The sequence below is a fragment of the Hyperolius riggenbachi genome, chromosome 3, assembly GCF_040937935.1.
Source record: "Hyperolius riggenbachi isolate aHypRig1 chromosome 3, aHypRig1.pri, whole genome shotgun sequence".
Classification (NCBI taxonomy): Eukaryota; Metazoa; Chordata; class Amphibia; order Anura; family Hyperoliidae; genus Hyperolius; species Hyperolius riggenbachi.
The window spans coordinates 286,636,271-286,656,900 of NC_090648.1; the positions used below are offsets into that span (position 1 = coordinate 286,636,271).

The 20,630-nt window shown below is 40.4% G+C and overlaps 1 protein-coding gene across 3 annotated transcripts in view; it reads right to left on the reverse strand.

The window, feature by feature from the left end:
• LOC137563686 (hepatocyte growth factor receptor-like) overlaps positions 1-20,630 on the reverse strand; it is a 179,622-nt gene that overhangs the window by 77,271 nt on the left and 81,721 nt on the right. For all 3 annotated transcript variants that reach the window (XM_068276436.1, XM_068276438.1, XM_068276437.1), the window contains exons 4-8: positions 12,923-13,057; positions 10,702-10,875; positions 2,593-2,753; positions 933-1,035; positions 300-436 (exon numbers count right to left, since the gene is read on the reverse strand). In XM_068276436.1, coding sequence (XP_068132537.1) covers positions 300-436; positions 933-1,035; positions 2,593-2,753; positions 10,702-10,875; positions 12,923-13,057 — 710 coding nt within the window. The remainder of the gene's footprint in view (positions 1-299; positions 437-932; positions 1,036-2,592; positions 2,754-10,701; positions 10,876-12,922; positions 13,058-20,630) is intronic.

Below are 20,630 nucleotides of genomic sequence, written 5' to 3' on the forward strand. Positions count from 1 at the left end.
GAAATCCTTTGTTTAACTTTATTTGACATGTTCATATATTAATATTTTCTAAATTTGGTCACCTTTAGATAATAGTGACCTTGATTCGTGTTAGAATTTAAGTATGATATGCTTGCATTCACAGGCCTCAGTTACTTTAACTGAGTTTAGTTAAAAGCCTTGATGTGCAGAGAGTCTCCCTTTAGACTAGAAGCACTGTGGAACAGGGTCCGGTGTCTCACCCAAGGCCAGAGTGCTTATCTGTCCTTGATGCACAACAGCAAATTAAATTTCAGTTGCTTTGGTTTGCTTGTATTTACCTCTTAATGGTACAGACATCTTCCCCAATAAGGACTTTCCTGTCCTTTCCACTGTCCAGGTAGTGTCCTTTCAGGGTAAGCAGAGTTCTTCCTGACTGAGGTCCATAACTGGGGGTAATGCCTGCTATTACAGGGTTCTGTCATGAAAAGAAATTCATAAATAAAATAAATAGTTAATAATTAATACATACATTAATCAGGGACTGGTGGTGCATAGAATTAGTGATAAAAAAAACAATGCGGTGTCAGATCATACATAAAAGAGAGGATCTATATAAAAGTTACAATGCTGTAGAGCCTAGGTTCTCAACATGCGGTACGCGTACCCCAGGGGGTACTTCTGATGGGTCCAGGGGGTACTCGGGCTTGATATACTTAACCAAGATAGAGATTTAGAAAATTATAATTCTTATTTAAACAACATCAAATTAGTATTTTAGCTAATTAAAAGCAATAATAAATGCTTGCACATTGTTTAGAACCAATTATCATGTACTACGATTAAATATATATTTGTCAAGGGGTACTTGTGATCATGTTTACTATGCTAGGGGGTACTCGATGAGTACAGGGTTTTAAAAGGGGTACACACTTATAAAATGTTGAGAAACACTGCTGTAGAGTGATACTTACAACAAAAGAAAAGGTAGTGAAGTTCACAGCCTCCTTTCCATTGGACACACTGCTTCTTATGTTGAAATTGGCACTAGGTTCTTGGCTGAGCTTACAGACCAACCTGAAACATACAACATTATTCTACACTGACACGTGTTGTAGTATAAAAATTATGTAATATTAATGAAAATATTTCTTCCGTTCACTGGTTTTTTTTTTTTTGAGTGATCTAAAAAAAAGGCCTCTAAACTAAACACTTCTCTCACTGTCACTTACTTCCCCTAGAGTATTTTTTGTCTACCTATCCTGGATAAGTGGATAACTACCAGACGAGGATAGGTAGACAAAAAATACTCTAGGGGAAGTAAGTGACAGTGAGAGAAGTGTTTAGTTTAGAGGCCGTTTTTCAGGCCGTGTACTTTATAGAAAGATCTAAAAAGATTAGGGAGGACGAATGGTAAATATGAAAGTAAGGTAGCACGTTGCTAGGCAATAGGTAGGGTATCGCGAGAATAGGAAGCTGCTGCTCCCGGAAGTAATTTACATAGATACAGCTTATAGCGTCCCAGTCGGAAGCCGGCCACTAAGCCCCTGATGAGTCATTTGACGAAATCGGTAGGGTGTGGCCTAAGGCGGCAGACTAGGAGGCGTTAGTGGAGCGGTGATGAGGACGTCCTACGTGGAATTTTAAATGTGCATATACCTTTTATGACATGTGAGTGCAATTTTTCTGCTTTTTAAATGGAATAAATACGGAGTTACGGTATGGGAGCGGTGTGTTCGTTTTTTTTCAGGCATACTACCAGGCTACTCATTACAAGGCTACCATATCTGCATTCAAGTGTGTATTGCTGGTCCTTGATCGGTCGGCATAACTATTTGGTGAGCCTGCAGTTTTTCTATCTTGCATGTATGGTGGAAAGCTCAGTGAAGGAGTGTATAAACACTGGTCATAGCTGGTTGTGACACAGTTGTGGCACGGTGTGCATAGCAGGGTGCAGGGGTGCACACACTTTTGCATACATAGAACAATAGAGGAGTTTAAGACCTATACAGATTTATGCTATGTTATTTCACGCTTCTTTATTTTGAGGAACGAGTGAAGCAAGACCAAAGCCTGATAATAACCCACTAAAGCCTGATAGCTGATTTATGGTATAATCAGCCACGCTATCTGGTGAGCTCGCATTTTATCCACTTCCCACTGTGCACACATCTGGTGACGGGCACAGGAGATCCTATCTCAAACTTGATTACGCTATCGTTGGCATTTTTGTATTTTTTTCTCGAGTGTCTATGGATGCAGAGGGAAGACGTTAAGAAGAAAAGTGATTTGAAAAGCGCTTACTGCTGATCTGTAATACCGGTACATCAGCCACTAAACGCTGGTGAGTGTATACTACAGTCATATAGTGAAGTGTACTATTGGAGATACTGGGACTTGTTTTATCTGGACTTTATGTGAACAATATTGTGTGTTCTTCCTGCAACTGGGGTGTGAGCGCTGTATGGACATATGTATACAATTTTGAAGGGGAGAGGTACCCCCATTCTGTATAGTGATCCATCCTACGTTTTTCTGTCAATTTATATAGAGGGTGGAGGAGCGCCCACGCCACTTTCAACACAATAATAATAATAACTATACGAAGAACCAAACTAAGAGAAAGAATCTTACTTGTTTTGACTGTTGCTGTTTTTTGTATCTATTTTACATTTATTTTTTCCAATAACAACTGAGATATCCTGATAACTAAAAATATCTTTGTTTAAAAGGAAATCCCATCCACATATTGTCAGCGGAGTGCTGCCATCAAATGGAGCTGATGTTGGGAAGATCTGGAAAAACAAAACAAATTGACTCAAAACTGAAATAACTTTTTTACACATCTGTTAGTCTTACAATGCCAGTATAAACGTTAAAAGTAAATACGATTGCAGGGGCGCTGCTTGGCCCAGGCGAACTAAGCGGCTGTTTGGGGCTTCACCCACAGCAGGGGCCTCCCAAGCTGCTGGGACCACATGGCCTGTGATTTGTATGGCCATCGCTGCCTCTTCATCATGCACACACACAAACCTCTGGTTAGTGGTAACGTTAACAAAGGGGAAAGTGGCGCAGTGACCATGGAGTACACGTCACATACAGAAGTGAGGTCATTGATCAGTTCCTGCATTTGAAATGTAACCCACAGTTACTGTGCACTGCTCTCGTTTCTTCAGGTTGCTTCTGATCTGTGGGTCTGTGAGTGCTGGGAATGGGGAGGCAGCAGGGAGCTAAATACCCCCTTTGACACCAATGCCCTATACAAGGGGAGGGGGGGGGGCACCCTTGGCTACCTATACTGGGGAGCACTATCTATACTGGGAGGTCACCTTGGTGGCTACCTATACTGGTGGGACACTTTGGCTACCTATACTGGGGTGGCTTCCTATGCTGGGGGGGGGGGGGGCAATTTGGCTACCTATACTTGGGGGGGTACCTTTGGCTACTTACCTTCTCTGGAGGGCTACCTACTTTGGGAGTGGGGCACCTTTGGCTACCTATTTTTACAAGAGAAAGGGCCACTGATTGGGGGTGGGGGAGTACCATAAATTACATTTCATTTGAGGCCATAAAAACCTTAGCAGCACCTCTGATTGCAATAAAGTGCTTAGCACTCTCTCCTTGCAGTGCTGTGTCCCCAGCTCCAATCTCAGCCAGAGCGCTATCTGCAAGGAGTTTGTATATTCGCTCTGTGTGCGTGGGTTCCTCCGAGCACTCCGGTTTCCAGCCATATCCCAAAAACATACAGATAAGTTACCTGGCTTTCCCTGAAATTGGCCTTAGACTACAGTACATACACTACATACACTACATGACTATGTTAGGGATTAGATTGTGGTACACAAGAAACATTGACCTGATATGGTTTACTACAACGACTCACCCCTACACTCTGGCCACATCAGTTTTCAAACAAAACAGCTTTTTCCTGATCAAAGTCAAGTTAACAGGATGTTTTTATCAACTCTAATATCTAACTTATTAAAAATATCTAATGGTGTAGGTCTGCCGTTAGGAGCAAGTAGTTTACTCAAGGTAGATATGTACAATGGACTTATAGCTTTATCCTGAAAAGACATTGGGGAACAATAAAATACATGGAAGGAAGTTCAAAACGTATTGAGTTTAATAAAGTGTACAAAGAACAAACAAAACATCTCTGATTTCTGTGCACACAGCACATACTGGCAGGCTTCCCCTGAACTTCTGTTTACCCCTTATTCTTTTTCTAATAGGAATAGAGCAATACGCCAAGCTGTGCACTGACAATTATCAAAGGAAGGGCTTTTTTGTATATTGTAAATTGTGTTAAAATTTCAACAATGGTGGGAAATATACAAATCCCCGTAGATGATTTGAGACAAGCTGTGCCAATAAAAGTCATTAAGCCGTGTTTGTTGGACATTTTTACTACTCTTTAACAATTGACCTCCAATGTACAGTCAAATAAATAATAATGAAAAGACAGAACTCTGAAGGGAGCATTAGGCCACAATTTATTTCTACATTATGTTTTGAAGTATTTATACTTGAGGTGGATAACAATGTGCTGTGAGAGCTTTGTGTGAAGCCCCCAGTTCCTCCAGGAGGCTTCACATCATCCTGGCAGTTTCCTCACGAACACTAGAGTCACTGAACCAAGTAACTATGTGTTTGTGTATGAAGAATGTGATAAAACAAAGCATAGATGTGTTGTCCACAGCAGACAGTACACATACTTTCTTTTCATTATTTTTAATTGGGCGTACATAACACAGAGTACAGGGCCAAGAATATACAATTACAGCAGCAGTATCAGTTGTGTCCACAGAGATTTGCCACATTCTGTTTGTCATTTCCCTTGCGCAGTGACATTTGGAATGCAAGTGCTATAGGTGAGGTGACAGTAACAGTTTCCTTTACTAAGGTCTACCAAGGTCTATAAATATAAGATCATATACTCTGTGTTTGAGCCACAAACTCAAACATATGGAACAGTGAGTTATAATACAGATTTTCTGAAAATACAATGCCAAAAAGACATCCATTCCTCCCAAATGCTTCAATAAATGTTAACACTAAACTCAATAGTGCTCTGAGCAAAATTTAATCAAGATAGGAGGGAATGTAATGCTTAGTACAAATGATGCAATTTTCTGTCAGATTGACGGACGAATTGATTATTTCCAACAGGTCCAATCTAGTTCCCAATCATTTTTCTGATCGAGATAAACAGAGGAACACCAAGAGCCCCAATAGTGTAGTATGTATTGACAAAGGGGGTAATGACAAAGAGTAATAGTTGTTATACTCACAAACATGGGTCACCAATAGGCAACCACTGTAAAGGCAGGTGGGGAGATTATCCTGACCCCACTCAGGAATAAGAAGTCGCTCTCTGTAGATAGTAGAAAGGGTCGCAACCCTCCACCAAGGGTGGATACAATATTATCTAAAAGAGAACAGAGGCGCCAAAAGGATAAAAGGGGTTTTAAAGGAGCTTAAAAGCCAAAACTTGGTAATTAGAGGAGGCAGTGGTGGACTTACCCCCTCCAAGCAGACACAACACGACTGTACATTCAGTCTATTTATTAACGAACTCCAGATAAAGCAAAGCAACGCGTTTCACGGGTCAGCGCCCGCTTCCGCAGGCAATAGAAAAAGGAGTTACAGCATCTAGCAAAACAAACGACACTCAGCGTACAACATCGATTTTTCTGATCGATGTTGTACAGAAGTGATCAGAAAAACGTCTGGGAATAAGATCGGACATGTCGGAATTCGGAAATAATCAATTCGACTATCAACCTGATGGAAAATTGCATTCGGAATACTAAGCATTAAAAAGTACTCATTGAAAAAGTTTTTTTTAATGCATTTGAAATGAACATAAGGGAGCCTAAACCCTAGGGGAAAAAATGAGTTTCACTTACCTGGGGCTTTTACCAGCCCCCTGCAGCCATCCTGTGCCATCGACGTCACTCCTGGATCCTCTGATCCCCCGCTGGCAGCTAGTTTCATTTTTGCCGACTCGGAGTTGACGGGCCTCCACACATATCATTACAAGCGTTACCGCGGTAACAGGACGTTATAGCGTGTAACGAACGCTATAGCATGTTGTCACGCGCTATAGTATCGTGTTACTGTGGTAACACGTAATGATACGCGTGACGGCCTGCCGACTCAAGAGTCGGCAAAAGCGAAAGTAGCTGCTGGCGGGGGACCAGAGGATCCAGGAGTGACATTGAGGGCACAAGATGGCTGCAGGGGGCTGGTAAAAGCCCCAGGTAAGTGAAACTCATTATTCCCCTAGGGTTTAAGTTCCCTTTAAACTTTCAGTACGTAGTATCAATACTAAATCTTGTGTTTTGATTAAGGGAGTGAGACTCCTGAAAGCTAATCCAATGACAATTTTTGATTACATATAAAAAGAACATCGCATCCAGGTATGGACCTTTTTGGTATGTATTAATATATATCCATACTTTGCCTATGTGTGGCTGTTTGACAGATATGCATGAATCCTTACATTTGACAATTTTTACATTTGACAACCCATGTTTGCTAGTTGGTATGCTCATCCAGATATATACTGTGTAGAAAGAAACAATCTTTTTTGCAACAACTAGTTTTTCTTAGAATATGGAACCAGGGAAAACAGAGTGTTTCTAGGGTTAAAAGAAATAGTACGTAGTGCAAATAGCCAAAATATTTCTTTGTTAGGGTTCATTTATCATTGGCAGACACATTAGACAGTAAATTGATCACAAATCGGCCTATATTTGGACTTACATAACAATTAATGGTGAAGATAATGATACATGAAGTCACACATCACAAAATAGCATGGTGATAAATGTTTCCCAGTAAACATTCCATAGGTTTGTCAGTATCACAGCAGAGCCACACACAACATAACTAAGCACTTCTGCATCCTGGAAATCTATCACTGTCAGTGGAATTCAGTGACTGTCTAATCATTATTGATAGTTACTAACAAGCATCGCCACATTTTTCTTAAAGCATACCTGAAGTTATAGCTACAATCCCTACACTGGAAATCAGTAGGCTAAAGTACTATGAAAAATAAATAATATATACTCATTTTTGTTTGATGGTATTATATCTTAGCTTAACTTAGCTCAGAATTCTCAGTATAAGTGTATCTCACTGACCTACCAACTCTGCAAGGGTCCGTGTTACACCACTTCCTGCCTGCCCGGACCTTCTAATAGCATCCGGCTGTAATGCAGATGTGATTTGTAGGCACTTTACACAATTTGTAGAATCTTTGCGTAGTGTACTATGAAAAAGCGTGTTTACTATGCAGTTTGGCAAATCTTAGGTCTAGTTCACATCACATAGACTGTTAAACTACCTGGTTACTGCATGGTTCAGTTACACACCAGTAGTCACCCTTTACCTGCTATCTACTGGGGTGTTTGTAAGTGATTAAAAAAAAGAGTTAAATATCAGCCTTAAGTCACAGAAGACCACCAAATGTCTGGTAAAGAAAAAAAAATCACACATCCTGCCAATGTGACTGCATAATGAGACAAGCACAAACGCTAATACTATAATTTATTTGCATGGCATACCTTTCTTCCTCTGAATTATAAAGCTTGGGATTATAGCATAAAATACACAGGTAAAATGTTACAGCTGTGCTGCTATACCATGTTTGCAGTCACAACTGTTACAAAACACAATACACACTACAGTGTATATAGAAAATAATAAGACTAATCACCTGCACATTATACTGTAGGTTAATCTTCACCAAGGCTTGTCTCTGTGGCCATGCCATTTGTTTTATTTCACTAATGTTCATTTCTAAAAGCCTGGCCTACATCAGTGCACTAAAATCATATTGTTTTACAGAACTACAGTGCTGTATTGGACACCTTAGAAGTATCCCCAGTCATTCACTTTTTAACTTTTAGCTGCATGATTAATATATTATTATTGATTTATAAAGCGCCAACATATTCCCTGATATATCTCAAATACATCAATGATACCATAGGAGTGTGGTACTTTGGGCCCCATCCACACAATACCTTGTCTTAATGCTAGACTTTGTAAGAATCAGTGAATTATTTAATCAGCTGGAATTTGGCAATTGAGCTTAAGAAAGTCACATAATTCCAAAGAGTAATACTTAAGTGAATCACCATAACATTCCATTATTCTGCAAGCTGGAAGACACACAGTAAACACATGAGGGAACTTTATTCCCCAAATTTAACCCTGAACAGACATTTTCTGAATGAAATAGACTATGTGTGGGACGGGTGAGATCAGAAAAGCCCTATGGTTTATGTTTAAAGAGACTCTATAACATCAAAAACCTACCCTGGCGGTACTCACCTCGGGTGGGAGAAGCCTCCGGATCCTAACGAGGCTACCCACGCCGTCCTCTGTCCCACGGGGGTCTCGCTGCAGCCCTCCGAACAGCCGGCGACAGACCCGACTGTAGCTTCAATATTTACCTTTGCTGGCTCCAGCAGGGGCGCTGTGGCTGCTTTCGGCACGGAAATAGATGGAAATACCCGATCTCCGTCGGGTCCGCTCTACTGCGCAGGCGCCGGAAACTTGCACCTGCGCAGTAGAGCAAACCCGACGGCGATCGGGTATTTCCGCCTACTTCGGAGCCGACAGCCGTCAGAGCGCCTGCGCAGGAGCCGGGAAGGTAAATATTGACGTCAACGCTGCACAGAGGGCTGAAGCGAGACCCCTGAGGGATGGAGGACGGCGTGGGAAGCCTCATTAGGATCCGGAGGCTTCCCCCACCCGAGGTGAGTACCCCCCCAGGGGACGTTTTGTCGTTACAGTTCCTCTTTAAGTTGTTGTAATTGAGGTAGCATAATCGTACTAGCTAGCATTAGTAATAATGGCTCCCCAGAAGCGTGATCTCTGTGAAGACACCGGCCTCTGAGTAGGCTGGGCAGATGCAATCCTTTGACCCAGTGAAATCATTTTTACATTCCTGACAAAGGGAATCCAGCTTGTGAAAATTAGCTATGCAACTAAATAAACACCCTGATAATGATTTTAATATCAAGGGATGTCCCGCTCATGGCCTTCTGGGTATAGGACTGGTGGTCTTTTTAATGATTATGCTGAAATACATCCATTATTTGTGAATCAGCCCAGTTTAGGCCATGGTTCAGTATGTATGGCCCACTGCTAAACATCAGTCCTGTGTATGCCAGGAATATATTGTCTTTTAGCATTATGCATACTGATATTGGATTTGAAATAACATGTCTAAATTTATAAATCATTCCAAGAAAATAAATTGAAAACTGTATGTAATAAAATACCCGGAGGTGAATAAATATCTTGTAAAGTTGTAAATAGGATTATGGATCATCTTTGGGAGAGGGTGTGTTTTTATGTACTGACAATCCAGCACACAGAATCACAGAATTGGCTTAATAACTTCATGCATATTAGGCATGATTACATCTGGCTTTACTTAACTGCCACGTTTATATAATATTCTAATAAACTAGTACTAATTTAAAAATAATTGTTTGATGAAATATTTATTTACTAAAAAACCAGCAAAACTTAGTACTACGCACCGGCATAGTACGCTCCCAATAGCACGGGCAGATGCAGGTGCATGCTCACGCATGCACAGAAGATGCCGACCCATTGGAAGGTACTTAAAGAGGCGGCCAGTGGGACCCGGGAGAAGACCGGAGCTGCAGCAAGGGACACAGGTGACCTCTAGGGGCTGGAAGAAGCCCCACGTAAGTAAAGGTAGATTTTACAACTCGCCTCAGATATTCTTTGTAGAGCAACTCTGGAAATGTAGAATCAAATACTCCTTTTTGCTGCTTCTCCCTAATTCATGCAAAAATAATTTGTGAACGTGAAAAATCCATGGTAAATGTGGTCCTTCTACAATCTGAAGAGGGAAGCTTCTATTTATTAATCCTGACTGGTGGATGGACTATTTCCCTATGTGTACATCACCCTCATATGAGGTACACAGTAATGTCTTCACTAATAGGCAAGGTAGGTTCATGATGGGCAGTCATTGGATTACCTGTCAACCTACTAAGCATGGCTAATGAGAAATAAAGTGGTGTGGTAGACCTTACTTGAGACCATGGAAGTGCTGCATACTGTATAGTGGGCATTGTATCCATAAAGGGGTAAGTTGTTGTTTTTGTTTTTTATCAGCCTCCAAAGAATCAATTGGTGTCCAGGAAATCTGATGTAAGTATCATGGCAGCCATGATATTAATATAATGCTGACAATCATGTAAAAAAGCTGGGCATAAAAATCAATTATGAGATAAAACGAAATGCAGAGTTCAGGGGACTTCAGCTGCGTATTCACTTTAGATTTTCCCTGGCTGAAATGACCATTCCTTATCACTTTTCTTAAAAATTCTAAATTGTGTACAGGTGTCCCTCAACATCACTGGCCTCCACTGTAGTGATGAACCACAATGGGTCACTTTCCACAATGCCTTTGTTCCCTGCAGGGGGAAGTGTAATGCTCATTGTGCCTTTGCCCACTCCCCTCTCCATAGAACAGCACATATGGCTCAGCAAGCAGCTCAATCTTGGTTCTATATAGCATTTGTTCCCAAACTGTTGCATGAAACAATTTCTAAATATCAAATGGACTCCCAGCAACTGAAAGACTGTACAGTGCTGGATACCCCCCTGTTTTCCTTCTGTTACAAATTGAACGCATCAGATCAGAAGCCTTATCTATGCCCTATTTGCAATATATGTTACCTCAGACACAACTGGAGAGCAGCTTCTCTGAGTCCACTCATCAGTCATGCAATCCTTTTTTCTGGAACATCGATTCTTGCACCAGCCACAATTCATATAGGAAGGAGTTGAGATGCACTGACTGCAAGATCTGTAATGTTCACAGCCCAAGCCTGATAACGGGACCTTCATGATCTATAACAACATATGGAGAAGAATAATTATAACATGCATATAATGGATCTATACGTTTTACATGCTGAGTAAAGCCAAGCAAGTGGGCCACTAGCTTTAGTCAAATGGCAATCTACTACATACGAAAACATATTCAGCACCAGTAAGGGATGTTTCTCCTGGAACAAAATGTTTTAACAGAATCTTTACTAAAGATGGCCACTAACGATATAATTTGCCAATTGACCATATGAATGATCAGAAATTATCATTTGGGACCACTAATGGACAGAAATCTCCTAACCGATCCAATCAGATTGACGAGATTGATCCAAAAATCGGATTGATTTCATTAATCTGATTGGATTGGTTAAGAGATTTTCGTCTGTTTATACGAATCATTGTTCGCAAACGTTTGTTTGGCAAATTGTATCATTAGTGACCACCTTAACTCAACAAGTGCTATTTCTGTAAAAACAATTATATATATATATATATATATATATATATATATATATATATATATATATATATATATATATATACATACACTGTATATATATTATTGGAGTTTATGCCTATGCCTTGCTAATGCTCTGGTTCTCTTCTAGTGGTGAATTACGAGATGCAGAACCTACCTGAACATCAAGCTTATTCAGAACAGACTATTTGGTCAGTGTATATGATAATGTTTGATCACATGATCCACTGCCAGGGAGAAGCTTTAGGTATTTAAAGAACAGTACCAACTTTTCAGGTGTAAAATGATCAAAATTCACCAGAATTTGTGTAGCGGTAAAGTTTTCGTGAATGGATTTAGCTTCAATTGGCTGCAAAACTATAGGACAGGTTAGGTGAGCGCAGATCCAGTGTAAAAAATGTATTAACTCAACCGAATTAAAATCGCCCGTGGGTCTTATTTTCTATCTCTTGTGCGAGTGCATGTTACACGAGATATCAATAAAATAATCTGTCAATCACATTACATAAGGTACAGATCCCAGTCCACCACTGCACGTTATCCTTACTACATCAACTTCGCAAGGTCCAGCTGCAAGTAAAAATTGTAATGTATGCTATTAGAGATGTCAGAAGCATTTTACAATGCATTATATATGGACGTGGTTGAAGGAAATAGATCCAGGAAAGAATGGAGACAATTGTTTCAGGTCTAGACTACTACCCTAAACTGATTTATGTATACCAGGTGGACCTGAAAACCATTTTGCTTTGAATGGATAACTGTATGTCAAATAAAAACAAGCTATTTATACATTCACAGGTTAAAGTGGACCTGAACTCAGAATTTCCTCTCTGCTCTAAAACATATGCAACAGCATAATAAGCTTTAAAGAAAAACATTTCTTTGTTACAGCTGATACAAATCCGGAAATAAATCTGCAGTGTGTCTACTTCCTGTTTTCATGGAAACAGACATATTGTTAACATCCTATGCTTTAAAATGAGCTTATCTGCCAAGGCAGTCAGGTAACACGGGAGAGATCAAATTACAATGTGTGGTTAGACACAGATGAGGGGGAATTAAACAGGCTAAACTCTCTAAACACATACAGGGTGCATTTCTCTACGTTTCCCTTCTGTCCTGTGCAAGAGTTGAGGTTCACTTTAAATCAATATAATACTTAAACTGTATTGGAATATTACAAATAAAACAAACAAGTATAACTATTTTAATGTCCTCTTTATGAAAGATGTTCTTGGTCATATGTGGCTTGTGATATAAGTATGATCTATGACTATGGATTTATGTTGTGTTTAATATGCATCTCTGCTATCTCTGAATAACTCATTCTAATTTCATAATTAAGGTGAACTATGTGATCTGTGACCTCAAAATGTGTAACCCTAACTATCTGAAAAGAATATAATGCAATCAAATACATCTCTTGAATTTAACATTCAGAACTGATGTCAGGTGATCAATCTTAATACATTTTATTGTATCCATTATTTAATTTATGTTTGTGTGACGCAAATAATAATGTAAATGCTTCCATGCATAGGATGATACAATTCTTAGAAAAGATTATTTTATGGTTGGTCTTACCTTGTTTCCTGCACTAATCAGGGCATAGCCATTCTCCATGGGTGTGCCACTGATCACTTCTATAGAAGATATGGGCTGTGTATCTAGGGCTATATTCACATGAGGCTGAGTCTGGCCAGAACGAGAGATCACAACCTGTAACACAAGCACAAAGATTATTTATGCATTCCATTTTCATTACCATGGTGTGTGTTTACAGTGCTGGAAGCCCAGGCTTCAATCCCACTAGACACTATCTGCATAGGGTGTGCATGTCCTCTCCTGTGTTGGCGTAGGTTTCCTTTGGAAGTTCTAGTTTCCTTCTACATAAAACATTTCATTTTCCACTAAACACTGTTGGGGCATTAGATTTGGGGGCCCATAGGAGGACAATGAGTAATATGAATTGTTCATGTTTTGATACTAAATATTGTATATACTCGCGTATAAGCCTAATTTTTCAGCATAAAAATTGTGCTGAAAAGTTACCCCCTCAGCTTATATGCGAGTCGGTGGAGCAAAACACATGGAGGAGCATGTAACTGGCAGAGGAGCATAGGGATCTTGCAGTAGTGATCCAGCTCTCCATCCCCTGCAACATGGTGTGCAGAGTGTGCTGCTCAAGACTACTTGTGTCCCCTGGCTTGTGGAGCGGAGTGTGCAAGCAGCATGTTAGCGGGGATTCTTCCTGTGTGGCAATCGCTGTGTCTCATATCTTTGACGCGATCTAGTGGCTTCTTGAGACACAGGTGTATGATCCTGGGGCACATCTGGCTATGGGGAGGGGGGCTGACTTGTACTGGGGGAACATCTGGCTACTGTGGCAGGGACTATATTAGGGAGAGGGCTTTTTTCTTGGTTTCTGCATGAAAAGTGGGTACCTTGGCTTATACACGGGTCGGCTTATATGCGAGTATATACAGGTAATTGCTAAGAAACATAAATATGAATAAGAAATAACAGCTTTAACAAGTCATATTAACCTGAACTACAAACAACAACTACAAACAACTGCTACCAGTAACAGTCATAGTGAAGGTTATCACATAATGAACAGATTAAAGGGCATCTATCATGGGAAGATCCCACATTAATGTAATGAACAGAACAGAAATAAGAAATACAGCTGTGTTATGTATTATGCACATATAAACTAGCTCTATTTATAACAGATCTCTGTACATTAGTGGTAGTGAATATCATGGTAATGCTTGGTAGAGAAGACCACGTACTAAAGGGAGATTCCAGGAATCATCCTGGTTACTAGTATAGTGGGACTGATTATATAGTTATCTTTCCAAATCTTTAAGTTTCATCTTCAGACATGATACAGAGCTGGATAAGAAATGTGAACAAAATTCACCTTATGAGGGGTACAATCAATCCAGTGTGTCTCTGTGATTCTTTAGACTGGGATTCCTTTCAAGCTGGGTACAAATGTTGCGATTTACCGCGAGATCCGCGAGATCGATTCTATTATTTCCGACATGGTCGATCGGGTTTTGATAGATACAGCCATCGATTTTGCATGTTAAGTATGCAAAAACGATGGCTGTATCGATCGAAACCCGATCGAACATGTCGGAAATAATCGAATCAATCCCGTGGATCGAGCGGGAAATCGCAACGTGTGTACCCAGCATTAGACTAAATTGTATTACATAATTAAACTTATCCTTTCACTCTCTTGCACATAAGGAAAAGTCAGATTGGTGACAATATACATGTGTTTGATGCTAGTGCAGGAAGCTATTGCGGACATTAAAGCATACATTTTTACGTGTTAACGCTGCAATGCGTAAAAATGTATGCATTAGCTTCCTGCACCAGTGGGAATGTGTGCAAAGGTGCGAGTGGCGGCCCGCCGACTCTGAGTTGGCAAAAATGAAACTAGCTGTCAGCAGGGGACCGGAGGAGCCATGAGTGACTGCAAATGCACAGGATGGCTGCAGGGGGCTGGCAGATGCCCCAGGTAAGTGAAACTCATTTTTTTTTTTAGTTAAGGTTCCCTTTAATGGTAATTCTTGTCAGAACTGCTTTTACTTTTATTCACTGTTTAGGGAACTGTACATAATTCAACAAGCTGTTGACAAGTTCTTTTGCAAAAATAACAGCTCAAGTTTTTTAACTCACTGCACCGGAAAATAAAAAGGTACTTCAGAAAATGTCTTAGGGAGAGTACTACTGTATATGCATTTATATTTATCTCATCATGTCACGTCACATCACGCCACTTCAGGTATGCTTTAAAATGAAATAATTGCCTACAATCAATGCTATGGTACACAGTGCATAGAGCAAGAAGGGTAGAACATAGTTTATCCTTTCTTGCACAACCCCTGTTTAGGGGCAGTCTTGATCTCTTGAATATATTTTTGTAATGTAAGCTTTGCATCCAGGGCCATAATGCTGCTTTGAATTGAACATATTATTTCAGTGGCCTATATCTGTATCAGATTATACCTGGTTCTGCAGTCAAAACTAATAAACAAAACTGATAAACATAAATAAAACCAAATAGAGGAATTATAATAACATTACAATAATGGTTCTTGGATCCAGATTCCTGGTGGTCAGGAACTTGTTCCAGAGCTCGCCCATAGCTCACCATGCAAGAAAAAGATGTCATTTGGTCTGTGTTGTTGTCAATGCTTCATGCTCTGCTTCTCACACATAATGAACATGACTGCAGCTTTAAAATAATTGACTCAATCTACAGTTTAACAAGTTCACCATGAAATAATACAGGCATTCCTGAAATATCTAATTACCATAACGACATTCTGTAAAAGGGCAGTGCCATTATTAAGTGGCAGAGGTTATGATTTTACACTGAAGCTATCCTTAGTGAAATACCTGATTCACTGAGCAGCCAACAGCTGTACTCCTAGCTGTGTTTCCCAGAGCCAGACTGGAAACAAACAATGAGAGTCTATGAAACAGCTGCAAGGTTTCATGTACAATTAAAAAAAAGCCAGTGTGGACAGCTTTTCACCAAGTCTCACAATAGGAAGGAAGTAAAATTGCAGCTATTTCCCTCGTTTTACTTGGCAAGTGCCTCACAAGTAATATTACCCATGTGTTTTGTCATATTCACACTGCCTAATCATATAAAGAGGCAAGCAGGTAGCAGGCAATCCCTGACTAACACTCCATCAGTCACAGCATCTAGCTAAATACACTGCCAATGCTATGCAAGGCCTTTTGAAAAAGGAATTCCACTTTCACTGTACAATTGCAGTTTGTACAGGTCAAGGTTAAATTTTGCAATTTAATGTTATTAAAATTAAAATGTTTTCATTTCAGTTTGAGGTCAGCTAAGACAGTAAGCTCAAGTTGTACTTATTTGCAACCATGATAACAGTACTCTCTCTGTGTACTTTATTTTGAGTACTATTGCCATGAGAAACTGCCACCTTGCTGCAAGAATAATCAGCTGCACAAAGCAAAGGCATGAAGAATAGAAGAAATTGAGCGCTAGACAATAACAATGTTTTATCTGCCAGAGGTTCCTCCAATCCACAATGGATACAGATGAATACATTTGTAATCCTCAGCACTGTATGTTAAAACACATATTAGCTAATATATATGAGCCCATGCCTGCTCGCTCTCCTAATCCCCTGATGACGGCATACGGCCAAAACCTGGTCGGGAAGAAGAGACGGGCTACATATATTCTCTGACACTACTGAAAGGTTTACTGATAAGGTGCACTGGATTGACAGTCTGTGCATATACCTTATACCAGATTTCATGCAAGGAGGGTCTGGTGTGCTTGGACCCTCAAATGTAAGTTGTTCTATCTTATGTGCAATGTGCTTTAAATAAAATGTGTGTAACCCCCTGTTGCAAGGAATACTAAGCCTGTGTTGTGGTTTTTTACTCTGGGTGGTGGCCACATCTTATATATTGAGCACTGGGTGACTGCAGGCAGCAACTGGAGGGGTGTTTTAACATACAGAGCTGAGGATTACAAATGTATACAAAGCAAATGCATGTTACTCATTTTTCACACCTGAACTAACCCAGTGACTGGAATCAAAGGTTGATACTTATGGGCATGATTTAATTATAACAATTACTAGAGTTAAAGAGTGAGAGAGAGACTGAAGCCTCCGAAAATGACCCTTTTTTTAGCCAGTCCTGTTAAGCATTAATGGGTTAGCTGAAACTCCGCTATCCCGCGGCAAAACAAAGCTTTCACCCCAAAATGCCCGGGGCAAATTGCGAGGCTCCTTCCCATTGGAGGCAGAGCTTTGAGCTGCAGCTCTGCCTCCTTTCGCGTCTATCTCCCGCGGATCTCCGCCTCCTCCGAGTCTTCTTTCACTGAGAAGGGTGGGGAGGAGGCGGAGATCCGCGGGACATTGGAAGTATTGTCTCGCACTCACTTATGGATCAAACCCATAGTCTTTAAGGGGAGAGCGACAGCTGAAAAGAGTGTTGACGCCCTCTATGCAGTATTCAACAAGGGAGAAAGCTGGCACATCCAAAATCAATCTTTATTAGTTCCATGTAAAAATATGGCCATATTTTTACATGGAACTAATAAAGATTGATTTTGGATGTGCCAGCATTCTCCCTTGTTGGAGATCCGCGGGAGACTGACACGAATGGAGGCAGAGCTGCAGCTCAAAGCTCTGCCTCCCCGGGCAGCAAAATCCACGAACAGGAAAGTTGTGGATTTTTGCCCCGGTATTTGGGGGTGAATAAAGCCTCGTTTTGCCTCAGGATAGCAGCGTTTCAGCTAACCCATTAATGCTTAACAGGACAGGCTAAAAAAGGGTCATTTTCGGAGGCTTCAGAGTCTCTTTAAGGCCTAATGATATTTCAATTACATGAGGGAGATGTTGATAAATGTATAAGATTTGGGCAGAGGAGGAACACAAGTTTTTTTTGCACCAAATGTATTTCTTTTTCTAACTCTTTAAATGTATTTAACACCCCCTGCTCCACAACACACGCTTCTGTTAACCCCTTGTTCCCCATGCAGGTTAAATCGTCAGAACAACTGATCAGCAAGGGTCCTTGTCCCCTGAACAGTATCATACCACATGGTCCATGACATTCAGGGCTGTTTTTGTGAAAATCCTGCTCAACAGAGCTGTACATGAAAGAGAGGGGCTACTGTACATGGATGTTACACATAGAGGGAGAGGCACACACAGAATGGGAGGGGAGCTGTGGCACATGGACAGCAATGTGAATGCTAGCCTAGGGGTGGAAAATGTATAAATCCAGCCTTGATGCCAAAGGTTGGCCTTCAAGGTGGAGGGTGTGGAGGCCTCCCCCAGGCTACCTCCTGGGGAAGGTAGCTTATACTGGAATAGGGAATCCCTTTTAATAAGAAGTCTTCAAAATATTCCCCATATAGCCGGCTTGACCAAGTGTCATCTAGCATATGTGCCCTGATTAATATAGTATAAGCAAAGGAGAGCATCTGTTAGCAGCACTTAATTCAGATACTAGAAAAGGTCTCATTGGGAGCTTTCAGCTTGATATTGAACAGAATGTTGTCTTAACAATACAGTTACACACACACACACACACACACACACACACACACACACAGAGACACACACACACACACAGACACATACACAGACACACATAACACACACAGAGACACACACACACACACAGAGACACGCACAGAGACACACACACGCACAGAGACACACACACGCACAGAGACACACACACGCACAGAGACACACACACACACACACACACACACACACACACACACACACACACACACACACACACACACACACAAAGCAAAGATACCAAGAAATGTTTTCTTTTTGCTAGATGGAAAATGCTTAGATATGCTGCTTGTCTAAATATTTTCTCTTGAATTTGATTTGTGTGTCTTATATATTCTGAAATTGTCTTCAGATAGCAATACAGCTCTATATTCCATTTATAGCAATTTGTTAAAAAGTCAAGTCATATATGATATCAGTATAACAACTGAACTAATGCATTAGAAATTGCATAGCATGATATAATAACTACACTTTAAATGTAATGACGTTGTTCTTGCTTTATAGTAAGATCTATACCAGTGAGTTGAAATGTAGCATGATTTCTTTAGAACAGAGTAGCTGAGTGTTCTGAGTGTTCAGGTACTATAAGCACCACAATATTTCTCCATAGCATTAGAAACTGTCATTCACATAATGTACAAGTAATTATGTGATAGTGACGTAAGACTTGCTTTTAGATCTGCTACTTTTTTGTTGAATTGTAGTTTATACCATTCCAGCAGGTGAGCTTGATAAGGAAGAGAACATGCTTGTTACAGAATTTTAGTGCAAGGTAGTGAGAGATACTGTTCACTGTAAGGGCCCATTTCCAATAGGGCTGAATGTGACTGAAATCACACACACAAATATGGATCTGGAATCTCAGCCTATTGAAATCCATAGGCTGCTTCTGAATTTGTGTGCATGAAAAAATGCTGAAGCGCTTCTTCACAATACAGGACAATGCGTGCAAATCCCCATAGCACGGCTACAGGGATTCAGATGCGTAATCAGTGTGCGCAAGTGCTGGTGTCTATCTTTGAGATGATGGCCGACGCTAGTGGAAGCTTGCCCTTTGTGTACAAAACATATTTACACTCTTGTACCAGATGTATGAAGGAAATAGACTGTTAATATTTTGCAGGTTAGTTACAACTTTGAACTGCAGATAGTGAAGGGTCCAGCAAACAGTTGCAGCAGTTGATGAGCAAGGACAACGAAGTCAAAAAGATGAGTTTGGTATGAACTGGAGATATCCTAGTCTGTTAGTTGCTGGGCCACATGGGAGGACAATATATAAAAATCAAGGCAGAAAATAATTAGGCAAGCACTACCATTTCATCAGTATGTTATCCTATTTAGGATTGAAAATATCCTTGAATACTGATAACTGTGGACATATTAAAATAATGACTATATCACTTCATCATCACACAGTCCACCTGCAAGTCAATGCAGCTTTTGAATTGTTGCAACTTCTTCAACGGTTGAAAAAACATTTTATCTACACCCGAATCCAGGTGCTCCCTTATCTTCATCTTTAGACATGAACATGACTGCCTTTCTAAATGGAACAATCATGTGATATTTAGCGGTGAGTATCTACCCACAATGGTCCTAAAAAGGACAACTGGTGAACTGATGATAGGTTCATTCATGCACAAGGCTTCTTTATACACATGGGGAGCAGATCACCTAGAAGAGCTAATGCAATACAGATTGCTAACCAACTTAATGCTGAACATGAAAAAAAGAGAACACATTATAGCCTGCTGAATAGAGGGCTGCAGTGAGCATACCAACCCCTGTTTCCTGACAAAGTGCCTACAAGGGGCTCATGAGTATCAGACATGGACCTGAAAAATGGAAGAAGGTGGCCTAGTCTGGTAAATCACATCTTCTTGGTGTAGAAGCTCCCAAAATCTCAATCGTGGGATATGCTGTAGAGACAATAATTTCCATGGAGGTACCTCCTCACAGCTTACAGTTATTAAAGGATCTGCTACTATGTCTTGGTACCATACACCACAGGACCTTCAGACATTTTGTGTGATCCACGCTTCAACAAATCAGATTTTTTTCTACATAAGGAGGTGGTTTTAGTGTGTTGTGTATATGTTACATATTACATAACAAATAACAACCAACTGATGCAGCAATAATGACGCTGCACTCTTGCTTAGAAGCCAGGCTAATAT